This window comes from Neolamprologus brichardi, chromosome 5, assembly GCF_056152115.1.
Source record: "Neolamprologus brichardi isolate AB-2024 chromosome 5, ASM5615211v1, whole genome shotgun sequence".
NCBI lineage: Eukaryota > Metazoa > Chordata > Actinopteri > Cichliformes > Cichlidae > Neolamprologus > Neolamprologus brichardi.
The window spans coordinates 33071185-33088102 of NC_142108.1; the positions used below are offsets into that span (position 1 = coordinate 33071185).

At 38.8% G+C, this 16918-nt stretch overlaps 1 protein-coding gene across 1 annotated transcript in view; it reads left to right on the forward strand.

The window, feature by feature from the left end:
• The window catches only part of LOC148102863 (CD276 antigen-like), a 65487-nt gene that overhangs the window by 21593 nt on the left and 26976 nt on the right, over positions 1 to 16918 (forward strand). The window contains exons 5-6 of the mRNA XM_087841229.1: positions 12855 to 13181; positions 15475 to 15738. Of these exons, the coding sequence (XP_087697355.1) occupies positions 12855 to 13181; positions 15475 to 15738 (591 nt within the window). The remainder of the gene's footprint in view (positions 1 to 12854; positions 13182 to 15474; positions 15739 to 16918) is intronic.

The window sequence follows — 16918 nt, forward strand, 5'->3', positions numbered from 1 at the left end:
ATTGGCCTATAATTAGCTAAGACTGCTGGGTCTAGAGATGACACTCCATGACATACTGGCTAGTCGCAGGAGCACGTTCAGTGAGAGACTGAGATTACCAAAAACCACCACTGACACACACAGGAAATCATTCCTGCATGGGGTCCTCTCCCTGTAAAACTCCTCCATCTAACACACTGTGAACCCTGCAATAGTTACACCCTTTTTACACACGCTCTTTTCTACTCTGGAATATTCTTGTCAATTTTCTTGATATTTATGTATAATCACCTCTGATAATCCTTGATATTTATAACTGAGTGATCTGTATATATTAGTGGTATTTCTTAAATGTGTTAAATCTGTAATATAATGTATTGTTTGGGTTTAGTCTTTTACTGTTACTATTTTTAGAATTTCTTCTTAGAGCAACTGTCACCCACATAATTTCCTTAGGGATTAATAAAGTATTCTGATTCTGATTCTGATTCTGATTGTTTCAGGATGACCTGCCATTATCCAATGACACATCTGCTTACCTGCATCTTTTGCTCATTTCTCCTCCTCTTCTCTTCTCTTTTTTTCTAAACTGAGCACCTGATGGCTTTGAACTTTTCTTATCTTAACTCTTATCTTAACATTATGAATGAAACGTGCTGTATTTGGAAGCAGCCGGCCCCCCTCCCCTGTCGACAGGTTGTGTGTGAGACTTTAAAACATCAAACTGTAAATTATAAATTTTAAATTGTTATTGATTTTTCCCCTAATCCTAAAGTGTATATTTATTTTTTTACTCTTCTTATATTTATTGTTTGTTTACTTGCACTGCTGTAACTGGAGCCTCGTCATCTTGTCTCTCTATGTACTGTACTATATATAGCAGAGATGACAATAAAGTGTACTTTGACTTCAGCAGTGAGCAGGTGCATCAAGGGCTCTCGCGCTCACTTTTTGGAATTTCGAAAAAACATCGGTGCAAATTATAAGTCTGTAGCATAATGTCTGGTGTTTTCGTGTTTGTTGGTTTGTTTTTATTTTGTTTTATTTTGCGGGTTGGTTATTAGGATCTGCTCCAGCCAGCCAGTGAATCGCCTGCCGCCCCGCCCTCTCCTCCCTGTGCCGTAAGCAACAGTCACACCTTGCAAACAGAGGGCGCCCTTATTCCCAGAAAACCGATTGGTGTCTATGAAATTCCCAAAATGCACTGGCACGATGTCGGTGCAGCATGAGTACGAGCAACTTTTTTTAGGAGATGCCCATGATGCCGCCCCCACCGCGACGCCGCCTTGGGCAACCGCCCATTTTGCCTCTATCAAAAACCGCTACTGTGCCCCATCACATTAAAAACTCCACTGGCTTCACCAACAAGGTCCAGAAACCTACACTGGATCCAGATGAAACAAGTGTCCTTCGACGTGGTCTCTCTCGTCAAATGCATACCTAGAACTGAGGCAGTGGAAACTGTCCGAAAACGACGACAACAAGACAGCCTTTTAAAAAATAATCAGATTTGCACACTGTTAAACCTCTGCCTTACCACAACATATTTTAAATACAACAAGGTTTCTACAGACAAAAAGATGTGTGCCATGGGCTCCCATTGTAGCCAAATTTTACACATAAAATTGAAAGTGAAATAATTGCTACTAGCTGAAGTAAGTGTAGTGAATGAAAAGTGTTTTTATGGTAAATGGCCTGTATTTGTATAGCGCTTTACTCGTCCCTAAGGACCCCAAAGCGCTTTACACGTCCAGTCATCCACACATTCACACACTGGTGATGGCAGCTACATTGTGGCCACAGCCACCCTGGGGCGCACTGACAGAGGCGTGGCTGCCGGACACTGGCGCCACCGGGCCCTCTGACCACCACCAGTAGGCAACGGGTGAAGTGTGTTGCCCAAGGACACAACGACCGAGACTGTCCAAGCCGGGGCTCGAACCGGCAACCTTACGATTACAAGGCGAACTCCCAACTCTTGAACCACAATCGCTGATCACTGAGCTCTGTTTAAACCTGCTGTTTGTTCCTGACATGCAGTCACAGTCTGAGGGTTAGAATAATGTTTTCTCTCCTGTTTCAGGGTTCCCTGTATGGGCTGGCATACTCATTGGTGCTCTTATTGTTGTTGCTGTTGTGGTTCTGATTAAGGCTGGAAGATACTGTTTGAAGAAAGGTGAGTTTTACTTATGTACTATATCAACATTCATCATTTGTTGGCAGGAATATCCAAAAAATTGTATAGCTCACTCGTGTTAGGTCTTATACTCTGTTTATGTCAAAGAAGATAAAGACTTTGTTCATATCCACTGAGTGTATTGCCAGTGTAGTTGTGTGTTTCTTGAATATTTTTATGTCCTTCTTGCAGGTCAACAAGGAAAAGAAAATGGCCCATATGCAGAGGCGCACAACGGTCTCACCTCTATGCCAGATTAATAATTTCTTCCTGCTCAAGGACAGCGTAAACTCTTTTAAATGCACCAAAAACAGTAAAATGTTTTACTTCTGTTGCCTAACTTTGAGCTTACATTAATTAAAACTTGCTTGAGATATTCCATATTGGACTTTGACAGTAATTATACTGTCCTACTGAGATATTGTTAGAATAATACATTTTGACTTTTTTGTATGATCACAATATCTGTTCATTCAGAAAAGTGTGCAGCTTAAAAAATAACTAAACAGAATTTCTCTAATGCTCATGTTATTCATGATGATTTGTCTGTTTGTCATACAGATTAAGGTAATTGGAATTCCAAAAATATGTCCCCTCAACAGTTGTTGAAGACAGTTTATTTTCGTGATCAGTAGAAATGACCCAAATAAGCTGTGATAAAACTATGAAAATAAAAAAATTTAATGGATAATGAGACCCTTAAATTAAAATTTACAAAAGTAAAAGAGACCCCTAAATTTAGGACTTGTTAAAATGTCAGTTTTGCATTATGTTTCAGATTCAGTCGAAAAGCTGTTATGCAAATGATGAAGAAACTTGTTAGCTCATGTTTAACTCAGTTTAGGTAAACATGTGCACTAGTAATGGAGTATTTGATTAAACTGAACCCTGAACGCTTCTGCTGTAATAAGTGTAAATATTTTACAGATTTTAACATAAAAATCTTCCTTTTTGAAATATTGTTGTATATTGTTTCTTTTTAAGGTGCCAAGCAGACCTGTCAACATAAAGTTGTGACTCTGACAGTGTATGTGTGTGTGTTTCTTTAAACATTCTGTATCAGTCAATTTCCAAAATTATTCTTAGTTTAGAGCAACGGTGCTTTGATAAGATCTTTTGAGGTCAGAAAACATTTTGAATAAAGCTTATATAAAAACAGGAATCCTACCCTCTGTTGCCTGATGTCCACAAAATACTCTTGTGACAATATAATCAAATAAGCCTTAATTTATATTCTTGCTTCTTTTTTCTTACATATGTCAGATTAGGTGTCTGTGCATAGTAAGTGTTGTTCAGTATTTGTAGGTAACTTTGCATTAAAGTTTTTTTTTATCCTGAATTTCTTAAGAAAAATGCTGTAGCTGTCGTTCACCAGAAGTATTAGTTCCTGCACCAGCCTGACAGTCAGAGTGCGCTGAGTGTTTCTCTGTCAGGAGTTAGTAACTTTCCTTTAATGATATTTCCTCCTCAGATAACTTCCACAGTGTTAGAGCATCTTCTCCGGAATACTCTGTGAACATGTGGACTCTGGAAACTGCATTTTATCAGTGATGCGTAGATAAGAGCAGCAGCTGAAACTGAAATCAGCATTCAGTTCAGCCTGAACCAGGCCTTGCATGGACTTTAAACTGGCCCTTGCATTTTTGGTCCAGGCTGCTCACCATGATCAGCTTAACAAATACATGTTAAGTTGATCAAATGCAGGTCTTAGTTGCACTGTTGCTACACTTCAGCTATTAGCAGTGACTAAGTTCAAAGTTCATTTTACTTGAATCTCTCCCTACATATCCCTCCATCTTTTCGTCTCTCTGTTGTTGGGACTGGTGTCCCCAGGGGCAACTCCAGAATTTGGGTGGCCATGTGGGGCCCACTAAAAATATTAGGGTGACACACCAAAAAAATAATTTCCCGTTTTATTATGCTGTTGTCAAATGTAGGTTACTTGAAAAATATGGGGGGAAAGAGAGACAGAAAATAATTGTATGGCTAGTTAATTCTCTGCTATTAAAGTTGATATCACTGAAAATAGGGTGTATATGAAAACCAAATAAGATTTTGAAATCTATCATAATCTGTTTTAAGCAGGAATAAATAACACGTTAATGTTCAACTCATTGTAGTGTTTCTGTTGGAAACAGCAGTGCACTGTGACCTCAGTGCAGCGTTCGATACTGTCGACCATAATATCCTATTAGAGCGATTAGAGCACGCTGTAGGTATTACAGGTACTGTGCTGCAGTGGTTTGTATCATATCTATCTAATAGACTCCAATTTGTGCATGTAAATGGAGAGTCCTCTTCACACACTGAGGTTAATTATGGAGTTCCACAGGGTTCAGTGCTAGGACCAATTCTGTTTACATTATACATGCTTCCCTTAGGCAGCATCATTAGAAGACATAGCATACATTTACACTGCTATGCAGATGACACCCAGCTCTATCTGTCCATGAAGCCAGATAACACACACCAATTAGTTAAACTGCAGGAATGTCTTAAAGACATAAAGACTTGGATGGCCACTAACTTTCTGCTTTGTAATTCAGATAAAACTGAGGTCATTGTACTCGGCGCTGAAAAGCTTAGAAATATGGTATCTAACCAGATTCTTACTCTGGATGGCATTACCTTGGCTTCCAGTAACACTGTGAAGAACCTTGGAGTCATTTTTGACCAGGACATGTCCTTCAACGCACATATTAAACAAATATGTAAGACTGCGTTCTTCCATTTGTGCAACATCTCTAAAATTAGAAATATCCTGTCTCAGAGTGATGCTGAAAAACTAGTTCATGCATTTATTACTTCCAGGCTGGACTACTGCAATTCATTATTATCAGGATGTCCAAAAAACTCACTGAAAAGCCTTCAGCTAATCCAAAATGCTGCAGCAAGAGTACTGACAGGGACTAGAAAGAGAGAGCATATTTCTCCTGTTTTGGCTTCCCTTCATTGGCTTCCTGTTAAATCCAGAATTAAATTCAACCAACCCTGCTGTAAATTAATCAAATGTTGATCACAAAAAAAGGTGAGAATTTATTGATTTAGTGATGAGTCAGGAGTAATGTTTGCTGTGGTGATAAGTTACTGAATTAAAACTGATTTAAAAATGTTCAAACACTACAACATGTATTAACTGTTGTTATGATGAAGAGACGCCACATCATGTAAATCTAAAGAGCTTCTTCTTCTCTGGATAAATAAACCTGACATTAAAATAAGTTTGTGGTTCATAAACACTATAAAGCACAGACTGCATCAAACCTCGTTCAAAGCGCCCTTTATTCCATCCATGCATCACATCGTTGATCACACAAATGAAACATCACATTTTTGGGGGCTGAGACTCTCCTACTCCTCCTCTCTTCCTCCTCCTCCTCTTCCTCCTCAAAAACCTTCACAGACCTGTTTCCAGTCTGACTCCATGAGCCTGCAGTTTTTCAAGGAAGGTTTAATAAAAATGTGCAGAGTTATATCTGAGTTAAATCTGCTTTAACTTGTCTTATTAGCTGACTTTTTAAAGACTTTATCAAAGAAAGGATGTGTGCTTCTCCTGCTCTGAGATTGAGCCTGGTGCTACGTAAAGCTTCTATATGCTGCTCTTTGTTGTGGTTAAAGTACTCGACCATTTTAAATTCATCACTGTGGACCAACCCACAATAAACAAGAAGGAAGAGAGCCGACTCTGTTTACCTCTGTTTAGGTTTGATTTTCACTCCCATGCTGGTCTGTAGTGGAGCTGAAATGATCTTCAGGAACCACAAAGCCTCGTGGCTGCTGCATCGGCCCAAACCTCTACTCAGTCACAGACACAGTTTCTTCCCCTGTAAAAGGGCCGTGATGGAGAGGACGAGGTCTAAAGAGGTCACAGTAACACTAATTAAAATAAGCAACCTATTTAAAATACCTGAAATGCATCAGCGGTCAGTTTTTACTTCCACATGAACACATGTGACAAATAATTAGTGGTGCAAAAAGAAAAAACTGGTAAAGCTGCATTCTTAGCTCACTTTCGTAGAAGTCTACAGCTTCCCGGGTCACTGAAAGGCTGCGTCGTGAATGTCTGTAGTTCCTGTACAACCACAGACGTGTGAGGCCGTTAATCCTGTCAGTGCTGGAAAGTCTGGTTTTCTGGATGACGGCCAGTTTGTTGTGAAATCTGATTTCCTGACAGGAAGTCTGTCGTTCAACTGGAGTTAAAAATCTTTTTTCTTTTTAATAACTTTATACTCTGGGTTGTAACATCGTTCCTCTATTTGACTTTTACATGAAACTGAATCAAATATATAAAGGCCTGCAGTTCGTTCAGTTTCCAGTAAAAAGAGAAGTTTAAGGACTTGGGGGTAAAATCACAACAGATATACTGAGAACAAATAAATAATAAATATGTTTTAAATGGGTGTGTGGGAATTTTCTGCTGATCTGTTGGATGTTCTCTGAGGGGGGAGTCTCGTCATCTGGGTCAGTTTCAGGATGCAGCAGTGGTGACTTTATTTCATGTAGTTTCATTCAGACTCATTCACGAGCAGTGGCAGGAAATTCCATCCATCTTCTTCTGCTTATCCACGGTCAGGTTGTGGGCACAACAGCCTAAGCAGAGGAGCCCTCGACCACCTCCTCCTCCAGCTTTGTTCTTTATCTTGTGTATTTTTCACCTCTGCTTCTCAGCTGTTACTGTTTACATGAGAGTGTTTCCTGAGCTTTCCCTTTGTATTGAATTGTTTTTAGCTAGTTAGTCGTTCCTGTGTCTGGTTTCTAGCTTTATTTCCCCACCTGTGGGTTGGCCTATGTTCCTCTACATCTTGTTTTCCCTGAGTCGTGTTCATGTCCACTGATGGTCCTGTGTTTCCTTTGTCTTTGCTTCTGTCTGCGTTCAGCCTCAATAAAAGTTTTTTGTTCCCTAACCTGTGAGCATTTAGCTCCAACCTGCCCACTCATGACAGTCTTTGTGTTATCAGGGGATCATTTTGAGCTCCTGATGATTTGATTATTGGAGGCAGATTCTTCCATCGTAGATAATTGATTCTGTTTTATGGTCCCAAACACTATTCAAGCTTATTTTTTTAACTGTAAATGATGTCATGATGCCCACAGACTGAACCTTAAGGGTCCAAACTCTGAGAATAATCAACATAAAGGATTTATCCTCTGCTGACTCACAGATTACTCCTCACTATAAGCACACCCTGCTCTCTGCAGTCATATCAAAGCACAAATCAAACCAGTTCCTCCCACATGAATGCTGCTCCCACGTTTGATGGACAGCAGATAATTGTATCATTTAATCTTGTTTACACTCAGTACACTTTCTCTGGAATACGTTTGACCTACGGCTATGTGATTGTAACCAACCAATCCAAACACAGCTTTGAAGCTTAGAGAACCGGTTCCTCCACGCTCTCCTCACTAGCTTTGATTGGCTGTAGAGATGAACTTCAACACACTGAAAGCCAGATGTTATTCTTCAATCACTGGTCTTAGTTTCAAGTTTTATTTGACACAACATGTTTATTTTGTAAATGATGGTCCTGTTAAAACCAGGGCAGGGTTCATGGCAGATCCACTTTGTGACTGACAGGTTGCTACATGTTAGCGTCTCTCACTGCTCATAACTTCAAACAACTGAAGGGCTGCCGCATATTCTATGATTATGGGGCAGGGATAGCTCAGTAGGTAGAGAGGTTGCACCATGATCGTAAGGTTGCGGGTTTGAATCCACTGAACGACTACCCTGAGGTGCCCCTGAGTATGGTACCATCCCTGCACACTGCTCCCCGGGAACCTGTTCAGTGGCTGCCTGCTGCTTCACTGAGTGAATGGGTCAAATGCAGAGAAAGCAAGTTCCCCACGGGGATCAATAAAGTATACATTATGTCATATTTATTCAAATATGTATAAAAGAGCAAATACAGATCCACACTGTCAGAGGTTTACTTGCAACAAATAGAAATATATACGTTCAGTTTTGTGTCACAGCTGCTCATCCAAATTTCAGTGCACTGAGATGTGACTGTGGAGTGTTTTTCAGTCTTTGTTGTCTAATTTTGGTGTAAATGTGGCCTCTGTTAGATTACTGTGATGAATCCATGTAAGTGTGACTTTACTGGACTGTACAATTGTTGTTGATGTTCTTTGTTTTCTTTGTCTGTTTTCTGATGCACATAGTTTCATGAGCATCATTTTGCTTTCCTCCGTGTTATAAAATTATTTTTATTTAATTTCATTTTCATACAGATGTAAGAAACAAAAACAACAAACAGAGATAATTTCATTTCATTTCATTTCATTTAATCATCTTAGTGTCAAAAACTGCAGCTGTTTTTGTATTTCTTAACTACTGCAATGCATTGTGGGAGCAATAATCCCTAAAGGGGACAACTGGGACCCTTTAGGGGTTATTGCTATTTTATTCATTATTGTTTGGGATTATCGTCTTCAGTAATTATCTTTTAGAATTTTATTGACTGTCATCTTTTGCCCACGTCTGAGACTGCTGGTCAGAACTAGATTCTGGGTGTTACAACAACACAGGATTACTCAGGAAAACACACAAGAGTGAGAGTTGCTGAGCAGATTTTACTGCCGTAGACAGGCAGACGGTCTGGTGAAGAGTGGAGGTCCGTGTTGCTCTTAAAACTGCTGCACTTGATGATCAGATTGAGCTGCAGATGTGGAGAGTCAGGCTTGAGCCCTGAATTCGCCACCCAGAGGTAGGCTGCTGTTTCGGCAGGAAAGAATAGCCTAACCCCAATCGAAGACAAATGAGGGCATGACAGTTATTTTGGTTTAACATGTCTTAATCTTTCCATTTTACTTAGTACTCTAAAGAGCTTGGAAAGAAAAGCGCCTTCTTCCTTAAGTTTCTTTGAAGACATTTCACCTCTCATCCAAGAAGCTTCTTCATTTTGAGGTCAAATGATGGAGAGTCTCCAAGCTTGTGTTCCCGAGGGTGGTGGGAGTCGGTGTTGGACCAGTACCTCCTCCTCCCATCACCCTCTGGAACACAACTCGGAGTAATCAGGATCCTACAACACCATGCAGAAAATGTTCACTCTAAGCCTGAAGGTGGAAAGAGGGAACACACACAAGTAAATAAAGTTCTTAAAACATGCGGTATTCCTAATTGGGCTTTCATCAAATCAGCAAAGATGCACAGAAAAGAAGATTAGATGCCAACTAGGGAGGATCAGAAGGACAAACGGGACAGTCCACCGGCCCCAGGGAGCAAGAAAAGGAGAGGAGCGCAGAGAATCGCCCGTCCTGGAAGATTAGTTGTTTAACTGTAAAGAAGGTCAAAAGTGCCTCAGACAGAGGTTCTAGTCTAAGCACAAAGGCAGAAGCAGGAAACCACCAGAATGAGCACGACATCCCATTTTACCTCAGACCCAGCAATACACTCAGACACAAACTGGTTCATTACAAACACAAACTTAGCCACATATTGTTACTGGACAGTGTAGCGAGGGATGTCCAGACCTCTACATTGGAAAAACCAAACAGGAATGCCAACCGAGCAGCATCACTGACTTTCAGCTTGTTGTGTTTGTGAATATATTACTGACTTTAATTATCCACAGGGGCGATTGTGGCTCAAGAGTTGGCAGTTTGTCTTGTAATCGGAAGGTTGCCGGTTCGAGCCCTGGCTTGGACAGTCTCGGTCGTTGTGTCCTTGGGCAAGACACTTCACCCGTTGCCTACTGGTGTTGGCCCGGTGGCGCCAGTGTCCGGCAGCCTCGCCTCTGTCAGTGCGCCCCAGGGTGGCTGTGGCTACAATGTAGCTGCCATTACCAGTGTGTGAATGTGTGGATGACTGAATGTGTAAAGCGCTTTGAGGTCCTTAGGGACTAGTATAGCGCTATACAAATACAGGCCATTTACTATTTACACCCACCGCCGCGCTACAAATTGTGGGATATATGGGACCACGAAGTCTACACTGGTCCACACTTCAAATTTGAGGAATTTTGGAGTATCCGATTGGGACAGCTGTCATTACGTCACTGTGACGTAATAGGTTGCTGGATTGGGACAGACCCAAAGAAAGACAGAGGGAATGAGACACAGGAGGAGAGCATAGCTGGGAGTAATCATACACAACGAGACCGGGAGGAAGCAACACTGAGCAACAGATGGGAGACTGTCAAAGTAAAACAGGAAGAATAAGACACACGCTGAGAGGTGGACATGACACTGGAACCGGGGAAGAACAGACATAAAAACATAACTTCACTAGATGTGACACAAGGAACCCAGGGGAGGCAAAGAGACAGAAACCAAGAAAACCAAGAAAGAAAAGGCCTGATTGCTGCCTTCTATAAAATAAAAAAGTGAGTTTAATTTTAGTTTTTCATAGTATGCATGCATGTTATTTTGAATATAATCTGCTTGTATTTCAGCTGAATGCTAATATGTGAATTCAACTCTACATGTATCATAGGAAAGTTAATAATGATAATCCACAGCAGATCTGACCAAAACTCTTCTATCTTGCTGGCTGTGACAGGTGAAGTATACAAGACTATTAAATTCTTAATATTAAACTTTGTAGTTTAATTCATTTTATTTTTAGCTTAAGGAAAACAACAGCAACACACCCCCACCCCCACCCCCCCTCAAAAAAAAAAAACAAACAAAGAAAAATAACAAGAAGATTCATGGACTCACTGCTCAGGGAGGAACTTTTTGTTCCTCGTTTTACTCAGAATAAATTCTGACCAGGCTTAATGGCTGACATGGCCAAAACTACAACGTGTTCACCAAGACTGCTGAAATTCCTTTATGAACTGACCAACTCTGAAAATGCAAGAAAAGCTAAATGTATTTTCTTTAAAGCCCAGATGGAACTTGATGGACTTACATGCAGATTTAAGGCTGCATTCAGGACTTTATCACACTGGTACATGAAGAGAGGTACCAAGAACACGTGTGTGCACACATCTACACACTTGCTTGGGAAGTAATCATGACCTCATTTTCAGAGGCGTCTTTAACATTTAATGGTTGTGAAATATGTCAAACCTCTTTCCTCTAACTAAAGTTAAACAGCTGAGAGCATCTTGAGCAGATCGGAGAAAAAGATGCGCACTGAGGATTTTAAACAATGGTGTTTAAGCCATTGCTGGAGGAGTGTGGACTTAGATCCTTATTCACTTAGCTGCTGTTTACAGTTTAAAAGTCTTCATCAGAACAAGCACTTCTAATTGTACTTTGCTCATCACTGTCTTTGAAAAGCAAGAGCTGACAAAAAAAAGAATCCAGTAAATGCATTTTTATCTTTAAGTTTGGTATAGTAATCAGTCTTAATCTATTTTAATATTTTATTCAGTGTTTTATTTATTTATTATATGGGAAAATGTCCTGTCAGCCTTGTGCTGAGAGGACTGTGGTCATCAATCTGTTTTGTTCTAATAAACTCAACTTTCAGGAACACCTTGAGGGGGGCTCATTAAATCTGTTTATTCATATAGCGTCACTTAAAAGTCAACGAATCTTGTCTCAATGCACGTTGTATTGTAAAGACTGGATATTGTTAAATGTTATTTTTGTCAATATTTGTCAGGTTTCCTGTTTGAAGAAAACAGTTTGGAGCCGGTGAGGACAAACTGATTTCAAGGAAAATAAAAACGCTCTGAATTTAAAGGTTGTGAGTTATTTTGTTCATGTGTTAGCAGTTTAGTCATTTTACGACAAGATGGAATTTTCCGGAAAAGTCAGTGTACTTTCATCGTAATAATAATAATAATTTTTTTTTTTTAAACTGTCCTGGCCGAAATTTACCAGGACCTTTTCTGTTTTTTATGGATTTATTTGTTTATTTATTTATTTTTTCAATTTTAAGTTGACTCTAAAAGTCAGATTACTCCGGAAGTGCAGTTATGGCTGACTACTTTAAGACATTAGAAACTGAAACTGTCTTTTGTTTTTTGCTTTACTGCGTCAGTGCTGAGAGGAGAGGAGTGGCTCTGATCTTGGTTACGCTGAATAGTTGCCGTATTTGATCCTGAGAGGGTTTCTGCAGACATGGAGCTTCTACCACTTCTGTTATGCTGTTTCCTGACTTTGTCCGGACTAACGTTTGGTGTTGAATCCGGTAAGAAACTCATTGATTTAGACCGATCATGTGTGCAGGCGCAGTCACGTTTCACAGCAGCGGATGCAGCTTTCAAGCTATTCAGGCTGCTGCTTTAGTGGGTGGATGACTGCGGAGTCTACACCTGTCACATCAGCTGTTAAAGCAGCCGCATTTTAGTGTTGAAATAAAGACAGAGCAGATAAATGTGCAGCATCTGAATGCATGAAAGTATTCTAGTTATTATTTACGATTATTTATTACAGATCCTCATTATTTCGTGTTTTTATTCTCAGGTGTGGCTTCTTTGCCAGCGGTTACTACGCTGCTTCCTGCAAACACAAATCTATTTTCTTTCCTTTTAAAGACTTTTTATAGTCCCTGTCAGCTTTTTAAGAAACAGTTTTTACTGTTTCTTAAAAAGCATTATGACTTTTGCTTAACTGACCAGTCCAAATAACTGTTTTGCCACATTTTGAAATAATTATTCAACGCAAATCTATTTTCTACTTTTTTTTTAGGTTCTTGTGCAGTGTCTGTTCATGTAATACCATGTATGCAGGTATTTTACACCTGTATTTCTGATCATATATTCTAATTTTCATGTTTAATTCATGTTTTCTCTTTTAGGCTCACGTGTGATTGTGAAGGAAGATGGCAATGCACTTTTAAGCTGCTCCCTCAACAACATGAACATTAGGCCAATGCTCTTTGACTGGAGAAAAGACAAGGATAGGCTGCAGGTGTTTATGTATGATGATGGTACTCTTCATAATAAGGGCCCTCCAAATCAAGCAGAGCAGTTCAAAGGTCGAGTTTCACATTTTCCTGAAGAACTGGAGCACGGCAACGCCTCCATAAGAATTGAAAACACTAAGGTGGCTGACAGCGGAAACTATACCTGTGAATTTCCACGTATCCAGCCAGAAAAAATATTCCACATTGAGCTTATTGTTGGTGAGTGATGCAACATTATTTAAACATTATTTAACATTATTCACAAATGAAGCACTCAGAATGCACTTCTACCAACATTTCATCATTTGAAATCTTTTGTTAACAAAACAATGAATTTTCTATATGTTGGTCATATAGACCTGTCTGTCTATAGAAATTTCACAAACCAAAAACAAAATTAATGCCAATAATTTCAACTATAATTAATCTTTTTTTTTTCATATGTCAGCATAAACATGGTGTTTATTATATTTTCTGACTGGGTAATTATAATCCATCCAAGACCATGAAGCAGTTTCTTCTCTACATGTATAGTCCTTTTAGTTTCATTATAAAAAAAATTATGTGTAATATAACAGACTAACAATCCTGATTATCTTTTATTCAGCTTTACTTGACTGAGTTAAAACCTGCAATAATCTCTAACATGTCTGTTTTTATTTTTCCTTTTAGAGCCCATATTAACCTGTTGGGGCCTCTCACAGTCATATGTATTTCTGAAACTCTGTAACTAGTTTAACCTTGTTAATAATTTCCAGATCATAAATGGCAGATAGATGCTGGTTGCATCACTGTGACGTAAATTATGTAATGTTTAATGTAGTGTAGTTTGTTTTACCTTTAGCTCTAACACAGGTAATTTGTTTGAGGATTTTTGAGAAAATGACTGATGTCTTGTTTTTTTAAACCTCTTACTTCATATATTAAAGATAGTTAATCATTCATTATTAGGACTAGGAGGCTGAAATTCACAGGATTTCACCATCATTTTGTCCACAATTAATGTACCAAGTTTCATGTTAGTAGACAGAAGTGGCTCTACGATAATTTAGAGTGCACTGAAAATGCAAATCAGATAACCTCTAGCAAATCCATACAAAACTTCGCAAAAAATCTTTTAAATTTTAGAATTAACAATGTTGAATCCTGTTTTTTACGCACCTAAAATATTCCAAAAGCTAGAGTCAACTATAAAATTTTGTCCCCAAACATTAAAATAAATATATACTCATTTATTATATTTTTGTCGTGTGTTTTTTGGACGGATAAAAGTTTCCTCTGCTTTGTTTTCGTTCCGGTGCGACAGACAGGCAAACGAAATTAACTTCCATATATGGTCAGACAGGTAATTTTCCCGGCTTTAAATTCGGACCGTTATAACAGCACTGAGTGCCTGTTGGATGGAAGTGGATGTCAATCAAACTGCTATGTGGCTTGCGCAAGGATACTTTTCTCTGATTGGCTTATTGGAATAAAAGTCTCACAATGCGTCATTTTATTTCGTAGAAAGATGCTGATTGGTTTATTTTTTGCGTGGATGTTGACTGATTTCAGAGATACTGAACTTCATTGTACAGATTATTTTTAAGTACTTTAAAGTTTAATTTAATGTCACTGTTTAAAGGGTTTGTGTACTTTCCATGAAAATTAACGAGGACATTAATTCAACTTTTTCAATTCAATTTTACTCCTGGTTGAATTTAAACGAACCAAAGGTAATCGTTGGAGTTTTGTTTTTTCAACAAGCCAGTGTTTGTCTTTCAAAGTCTCTTTTCCATCCAATAGACGGTTTATCAACGGTGAAGCGGCAGGTTAGCATGAAAGTTGTTTTACCATTTACTGCCGTAAGTTAAAATGTATCTATTTTTCTGTCGTAACGCTTTCATCGAGATTCATTAATCTGCGGATAAACGAATATCCGAGCTTTGAAATAACGTATGTTATGTACGTATCGCTATTTCCGGTCACCATAAAAATATGCAATATACTTATTTAATACGTTTTATATGTAAACTTGGGTCGCATACAACCTCCGCATTGCAAAAGGTTAAAGGACAGAACAGATGATAAAATCCCGGGTGAGTCCTGATTCTGATGGCATGATAGATCTCAAAGTCCTTGTATGTATGGGTGTATGATAATGTATTTATTGTCACCTATAAATAGAGACTGTACAGTTCTAAAAGGTTAAATCTTGCAAGTTACAGCTCATTTCGATGGCATCATGAGCTTAATCTTAACTTACATTATTTAATGACTTTAATGAATTTTTTGGTTTATACTGCATAGATCGTCTCATCTCTTTAGTTTTTATTTTGTTGTTTAAATATTGACCAGTTTTAGCCTTTAATGTCTGTTTTTTATATATAGGGAGGAAGGGAGAGAGAGAGAGAGTTAGCCCTTCTCACCAGTAGGGTCTCAGTAATGTCTTACAGACTCTCAGACCAACTTTGGCTCTTTTAATATAGAGCATGTCAAATGTTTACATTCTTCTTATCCGATGTTTTCACAGGGGTAGCTCCAAAGCCAATAGTCAGACAGCTTGATGAAAATGGCCTTCTCCAGTGTGATGTTGATGGTGCTTTCCCGAAACCCACAGTAGAGTGGTGGGACAGTGCTAACCAAACACTTCCTTCTGAGGAGCCAGTGGCTGCACCAAAAGGAGATCGCTTCCACATCACCCTCAAAACTACTGTGACCAAATCTGGACTGTATCGCTGTGTCTCCACACAGAAGGGAATCTGGCATCAGATTTCTACTGAGACCTTTGTGAATGGTGAGTGGCATTTTTTTTTTTCTGCACCAATTGAACTTATTTAGGTGGATTTTGTTTTAATGTTTATGTATGCTAAGACTGCATGCAAAGACTGTGGTCTGGAAGAAACCCAAAAAATAAATGCATAAATCATAAACATACACACATTAATTGTGTTTATGTTAACTTATAAATGATCAAGTCGTAAGGTACGCCTCTATCTACAAGTATACAGGTAAAGTATGCAAGTATGAAAATACGTGCAACTACAGTATTAAAGTTATATTGGAGTTTCCCAGGGTTGAGTAACTGTGCAGCATGCATCTTTAGTGACTTTTAAAAAATAAGATGTCGGTGCACAAACTTAGAAATTATTTTTGAGTTTCTGTAATTATATGGGGCTAGACATCATATGTGGATTAGATAAGGAAGAGAGACTTCCTCCAGATTTTTTTTTCCTCCAGACTCTTTAACTTCACCTCACAACAAGAACTATATAATTGAAACTTGGACACATTGGGTGTTCTAACACAATGATCTCAAACTCACATAAAAACTGGTTTTGGAGTGGATAAATCAGGCTAACGTTAAGCTTCAAAAATAGCGTTATTAAAGCCCTGACCTGAAGTGTATTGAAAAATTGTGGACTACCAATACAAGTTCAGTCCATGTCAGGAAACCAGCCAATTTAAATGAATTATTTTAATCCTGCCTAGAAGAGTAATCAATACTTTTGACTTCTGTAACCATAACATTTTCTGAATTTTGGCTTCTTCTTGACATGAAATTATCACCAGATGTTGGTAACAACTGATCCAGTCCACACATGCAGAGAAATCAAACCATAGATGTCCATAAAATAAGTTACGTGTAATAATGAGAAACGACAGATAGAAAATGTTCTGAACATGCTTACTGAAATTTATTTAACACTTTGAACAAAAGCCTTGTTGGTGATGACAGCTTCAAGATGAATCCTTAATGGAGAAACTAGTCACATGCATTGCTCAGATGTGATTTTGGCTGATTCTTTTACACAAACAGTTTTCCAATACTGAAGGTTCTGTGGGACCCTTTTATAAACTCTGATCTTTGGTCCTTTCCATAGATTTTCAGTTGGATTAAGCTAAGGTGATTGGCCGGGCCATTCTAGCGGCTTTATTTTCTTTCTCTGAAGCCAGCGTTTCCTTGACTCTGTGTT